At 54.2% G+C, this 6,429-nt stretch overlaps 1 protein-coding gene across 3 annotated transcripts in view; it reads right to left on the bottom strand.

Moving 5' to 3' along the window:
- The window catches only part of IGSF8 (immunoglobulin superfamily member 8), a 9,735-nt gene extending 3,312 nt beyond the window's left edge, over positions 1 to 6,423 (bottom strand). For all 3 annotated transcript variants that reach the window (XM_021712688.1, XM_021712687.1, XM_021712686.1), the window contains exons 1-2: positions 6,326 to 6,423; positions 574 to 951 (exon numbers count right to left, since the gene is read on the bottom strand). In XM_021712688.1, coding sequence (XP_021568363.1) covers positions 574 to 951; positions 6,326 to 6,392 — 445 coding nt within the window. In that variant the 5' untranslated portion in view covers positions 6,393 to 6,423. The remainder of the gene's footprint in view (positions 1 to 573; positions 952 to 6,325) is intronic.
- Positions 6,424 to 6,429: the final 6 nt, after the last annotated feature.

Here is a 6,429-nt window from a genome sequence, read left to right as displayed (position 1 = left end):
AAAAAAAAAAAAAAAAAAAGACACTTCCTCTTCTCCCAGGAGGTCGCTTGATATTATAAGATGAGCACAGGGCCAGGTGTGGCGGCTCATGCCTATAATTCCAGCACTTTGGGAGGCTGAGACAGGAGGATTGCTTGAGTCCAAGAGTTTGAGACCAGCCTGGGCAACATAGCAAGATCTTGTCTCTACAAAAAATTAGCCAGGCATGGTGGCACACACTTGTAGTCTCAGCTACTTGAGAGGCTAAGGGGAAGGATTGCTTGAGCCCAGGAAGTCGAGGGCTGCGGTGAGCTGTGATTGCGTCACTGCACTCCAACCTGGGTGACAGTGAGACCTCTGACTCAAAAAAGAAAAAAAAAAAAGAAAAAAAGAAGAGCACCGGACTGCAATGAAGGGATTTGGGTTTGAGTCCCACACCAGCCACTGACTTGTCAGGTGACTTTGTGTAAGTCACTCAAGCTCTTCAGGCCCCAAGTTCCTCAGCTGCAGAACCTGAGGGTTAGTTAGGTCCCCCTTGGTCCTGACCTTCTGATTCAAGGGGGGCGTGGCCCCAACCCCACCCAAGGCCCGTACCTCTCAGCTCCACCTTGCCACTGTAGCTGCCCAGGTAGCGGGTGTCCGTGGAGGGGGTGAAACACTCATAAACCCCAGCGTCCTGGGCCTGCAGGCGGGCAATCTTGAGCACCACAGCGTCACCCTGCAGGCGCTGCACCTGCACTTCACCTGCTGACACTCGGGGCCCGAAGACAGCGTAGGAGAACCGGGCATCCCTGGTACTGACGATGCCCAGTGCAGCCTCCGGGGCCTCGGGCCTGTACAGGAACCACTCAAAGTCTTGCTGGGCAGGGCCCTCGTAGCTGCTCACGTTGCATGGGATGGAGACAGTCGTGCCAGCCACTCGGTACAGGGGCCCCTCGGGGACCAGCACCTCCCGGGCCCAGCACCCAACTCCTGTGGGAAAAGGCAGAGGAATTGGAAATGCGGAGAGCCCCACGCCAAGGCCCTGCCCCCACAAGCTCCATTCTTAACTCTGTGAAAGGAAAGGAAACCTGGTGGAGCTGGTGCACAGCTCAGACCACGTTCTGAGAGCAGGGAAGGGATACCAGGACATAAAACACCTGGTTCTCTGGGAGGTGTATGGGCCCACCTCAGACCCAGATGCAGCCCGCTTCCAGCAAAGCACAGTACAGTACCTCGGCTTCCCAACTAGCCAGTTCTTGGTTCGCCCACTCCATGGCTGCCAATCCTTCCTCAGGGCCTGGTCAGGGGAGCCTTCTGGCTAAGGGATTCTGAGACTACGATGTTCCCCTCCTTTGCTTGAGAGGGCCTGACAAAATCTTGCTAAGAGGGTCTGGTTGGCTCAGCTGCATCACCTGGGCCAGACAATGGAGCCAGTGGCCTGAGCAGGACAGGGCACCGACCCAGTCAGTTCCCTCCACGACACAATGCCTCCCCGCTCCAGCTGTGCCATGAGCTCACTGCTTCTCCTACCCCCACAGGGCTGCCAAGGCAGCTGGGACTTCTGGGGCATGATCCAGGCTCTGCCTTGACATCTGGGAGCAGAAGATCCCCTCCCCCAGTGCCGGCCAACCTTCTGGGCTAGCCCAGCAGAGGCACAACGCCCCTGCCCCTCTCTCACAAAGGCCTTCATTTGCATATGACATCATTCATTTACATATGGCTGCCTTTCTGTAGGGACACACCAGGCTCCCAGCTGCCCTTCCTGTCTCTCTCTCAGAGGTCAAATCTCTCTTCTTTACCCCTGTGGCCAGCCCCATCCCAGCAGATATAGCCTTAGAGGGCCCAGCTTCTCCCTTCTCTCCTTCCAGCCTTCCGTCGTTCCCACCAGGTAAGGCCCATGAAAGAATATAAGTTGGAGTCAATATAGCCAATGAGCAGCCATTTCAACATCACTTAGCTTTGTCATGCTTTTCTAGCAGTTCACTTACATTTACCTTCTAATCACTAGCCAAGGACAGAACCAGTTTCTCAGAGGTAGCTATTGATAATTGTTTTACAATCCCCTACGCAGCTTGTTTTGTAAAACAAGTTAACCTAAACCGGGCTCGGTGGCTCAGCCTGTAATCCGCGCCTTTGGGAGGCTGAGGTGAGTGGATTGCCTGAGCCCGCGGGTTCGAGACCCGCCTGGGCAGCGAGACCTCATCTCTACAATAAATCAAAAAATCAGCCGGGCGTGGTAGCGCATGCCTGTAATTCCGGCTACTTGGAAAGCTGAGGCGGAAGGATTGCCAGAGCCCAGCAGGTCGTGGCTGCGGTGGCCAAGAGCGGCCACTGCACTCCAGTCTGGGCGACAGAGTGAGACTCCAACTCAAAAAAATTTTAAAAATTAAAAAAATTAAAAAGTTAACCTAATCAGACCCCCCCTGACACAGACCCTATCAACATGGCAGCAGTCAAGTGACTAACCCACCCATCTGCCTGCCCTCCTTCATTAGCATTGGTACCTGTGCTTACCTGCCCGTCGTGATGAGAAAAAGACCATCACCCAGTCACCTTAACAACCTGCCCCACACCAAAGGGAAGATTTAAAAGCATTTGGCCATAAGCAGCCATTAGCCATTGCTTTGGTAAACTGTGGTGTGGCCACATGGCTCTTTGAGCTATGGGCACCGTGTTTCCTAGCTTTGGCCCCCTCCCCTACCTTTCTAAATAAACTATATTGTCCAGTCTAACTTCTGTGCAGTTGTCTGCATCTTTTGCACGGCACAGGATCACAGACCAGACACCCCCCGAGTGGGTCTGACCTAACATTTTGGAGGCCCCGCTGGGACTGTGACCTAACACCCAGAACCCTAGAATGTAAGGAGGGCTGGGGCAGTGCTCTCCCCCTACTTTACAGCTGAGAAAGGTAAGGAAGAAGTAGAATGCCTTGGCCAAGCTCCTGCTGTTCCTGGATGATGTCTACATATTTGTCTGCAGAAGGACAAAACCAGGGAGAAAGTGGGGGAAACTCCAAAGCCAGGCCTGAAGGTACTGACCTCACCAACCAGAGTGCTACTTCCAGGCCTCCCAGGGGAATACCCATGGCCATTCTGCAGTGGCTGGAGGAAAACACCCAGGAGTCTGTGGTCAAGCTCTGCCCTCTGGCTCCCCTAGGATGGCTCCTCTGAACTTCCCCAGCCCAACTGAGCTCTTAGCCCCTTTCTTCTTCCTCTGGCTGAGTCACGGGGAGAACTCATGGTCTGTGGATCAGGGGACAGGCTGAGAGTCATGAGGTTGGGTGCCAGCATCATCCCATCCCCACTTGCATGTCCTGGTGAGGCAGGTTATTCAGTGCAGGTTAGACAGATAAGTTTCCTGTAAGCAGGTCTAAATTAAAATAGGGTAAGCATTCAGGCGTCTTTCCCATCGGTTCAGGACCTTCACCCTACTGACCAGACACACCAGATCTGACCACCTTGCGGGCAGGAATGTGGATCTACCAGTGCAATAAATCACAGAAACAACAGGGAGTTATCCAAAACACAGACATGATGTTCTAAGAAAAGCCCAAATCTAGTTGGGATTATGTAGAAGGTCCTTGTGACCTTAGAAGGTTGAGAGATGGTAAGCAAAACTCATGACCAGACACACCCGCAACCCACCCCTCTTAGTGAAAGTCTGTAAAAGTATATAAAGCTTCTTGTCAAAGGCAAGCATGTGTCATTTTTCTTAAGGCATCCATGCCCTTTGAGCATGCCTTTATCTTTCTAATAAATTACATCTTAAACTATACTCGGGAGTCACTCCGAACTTTTCTGTGGCCAAGTCAAAAGAGCGCACAGAGCAACACACTGCATTCCACCCGGCATCACTGGGACAAAGACCCTTCTTCTCCTATGCCTCAGTTTCCAGAGCTTCCAGCTCTGACTGGTGAGTGAGTATATGACTCAGGAGGGCCCTGCCTGAGGCCCATTTCATAATCAGGGTGATGGTGGAGATGGGCAAGCTGACACCTGTGGCTGCCCCAGGCAGACTGCTCCAACGGGCCCCCTCCTACCTTCCTGGCTCCACAACTGCTGATGCTTGGAGATCCCCATGGGAAAGTCACCCCCACAGCCTTAGGAAATCAGCTGCCACAGAGCTTTCTCTCCCCAGCCAGGGCCCTCCTCTGTGTTAGCCACAGTGAGAGCAGAGAGAGCAAAGGGGCCTCCTTTGAAGTCAGATCTGGGATCAAATGCTAGCTCCAACACTCACTCAATGGGTTCAAATCCTGGCCCAAACACTCACTAAATGGGGTCAAATCCTAGCCCAAACAGTCGCTAAATGGGTTCAAATCCTGGCCCACTACTCGCTAAATGAGGCCAAATCCTAGCCCAAACACTCACTAAATGGGTTCAAATTCTGACCCATCACGCGCTAAATGGGTTCAAATCCTGGTCCAACACTCACTACATGGGTTCAAATCGTGACGCAACATTCAGTAAATGGGTTCAAATCCTAGCCCAACATTCAATGGGTTCAAATTCTGGCCCATCATGTGCTAAATGGGTTCAAATACTAGATCTAGCACTCAGTGGATTCAAATCCTGGCCCATCACTCACTACTAAATGGGTTCAAATACTAGGCCAACATTCACTAAATGGGTTCAAATCCTGGCCCGACATTTACTATATGGGTTCAAATCCTAGCCCAACACTCACTAAATGGATTCAAATCCTAGCCCAACACTCACTAAATGGGTTCAAATCCTAGGCCAACATTCACTAAATGGATTCAAATCCTAGCCCAACGCTCACTAAATGGATTCAAATCCTATACCAACACTCACTAAATGGATTCAAATCCTAGCCCAACACTCACTAAATGGGTTCAAATCCTGGCCCAGCACTCACGAAATAGGTTCAAATCCTAGGCCAACATTCACTAAATGGGTTCAAATCCTAGCCCAACACTCACTAAAGGGGTTCAAATCCTAGCCCAACACTCACTAAAGGGGTTCAAATCTTGGCCCAATACTCACTAAATGGGTTCAAATCCTAGACCAACACTCACCAAATGGGTTCAAATCCCGGCCCAACACTCGCTCCCTATGCTCCCTGGGGCAAGTTACTTCACTTTCCCCATCTGTGAGATGAACGAAAGCACTTTGGGCAGAGGGTGCTCAGACCTCAGCGAATGAAAGCGCCTTGGGCAGGGGGTGCTCAGACCTCAGCCAGCTCCTCTTCAGCCTCCCCACCTCCCTGGGCTCCTCCCTGCTCTGTGCTGCCCACGGGGGAAACGGTGCCCAGTGCTAGGCAACCAGGCCCCATAGCTCCTTCCTCTGCACACCCTCCTTCCTCCCACCCAAGGCCCCAAGAGAGGACCCATCATAGTCCCACAGGGCCCAGGGAGCTGCGGCAGGGGAGGACGCTGCTTGGTGCCACTGTGGAGCTCTGGTCTGGAAACAAGCGGCCGGGGCTTGATGACAGCGGCTCTGAAGTCACCACCACCCCACCCCCACCCCAGCACTGCATCTCACTTCAACGGCTTCAGTCTTCTCAGCAGACGTACAGGCAGCTTCACTGTCTCCATGCAACACTCTTCCCCAGGCCACCTCTTACAGGGAGCCTTCCAGTTCAGGCCAAAAACAATTCCACTGTCACCACCACCGGCATCCATGCAAGGTGGGCCCAAAACACTCGACCATAAACATCCACCACCACAGACACAGGGTACTTGGAGATCCCAGGACCAATTCTCATGAAACCTGGTTTCTCCTGAGACAAGGAAGCTGGAACTAAGGGGGTGTGAAAATTGGTGGGAGGCTGCAGCACCAAGTGCCATGTGGAAAAGGGGTAGAAGGGCAAAGAGGGACCCAGCCAAGGGTGGAGATGGGGGTGAGAGAGGGAACTGCCCCCAGCCTCAGCTGATAAAGTGTGTGGAGAGCAATCAGGGAAGATGTACTTCAAAGACTGGGCGGAACTGGCCCCTGGGCCTCCAGCCAACTCTGGGGCAATTACAGAGCCGGGCAGGCACTGCCCACGCAGGCAGAGAGCACCCAAGGCCAGGCCTGCAGCTGAGACGGGGCAGCGGCCCCAGGACATGGGCATGTCGGCTGAGAAGTGGAGCCTGCCCCCAAGCCTGGCAGTGCCTGGAGCATCACTGTGGGGGGGGGTCCTCACTGTGTCCTCGTCTCTGGCCTAAAGTGGGGGAACCCTCACTCGCTCCATGACTGGCTCGGCGGGCGCCACAAAGGGTAGCTGGACTCCGCGCCCGGGGAAGCAGGAGACACCCCTGACGGAGAAATGGGATGCGAGGAGCCGGAGAGGCGGGCCAGCCTGGGTGCCGGGTGGCAGGCACCTGCCAGGCGGGGCCGAGAACCGGGACGGGGGCCGGGCTTACCCAACATTAGCAGCAGCAGCGGCGGCGGCGGCAGCGGCAGCGGCAGCGTGGGCCCGAGGGCGCCCATCCTGCGCGGCCGGCTGCGGGGAGGCTCCGGGGGGTGG

Source organism: Carlito syrichta, unplaced genomic scaffold (genome assembly GCF_000164805.1).
Source record: "Carlito syrichta isolate Samal-C Ts95f unplaced genomic scaffold, Tarsius_syrichta-2.0.1 Scaffold303604, whole genome shotgun sequence".
Classification (NCBI taxonomy): Eukaryota; Metazoa; Chordata; class Mammalia; order Primates; family Tarsiidae; genus Carlito; species Carlito syrichta.
The sequence above is the reverse complement of the archived record's forward strand: the minus strand, read 5'-3'. Positions and strand labels throughout refer to the sequence as shown.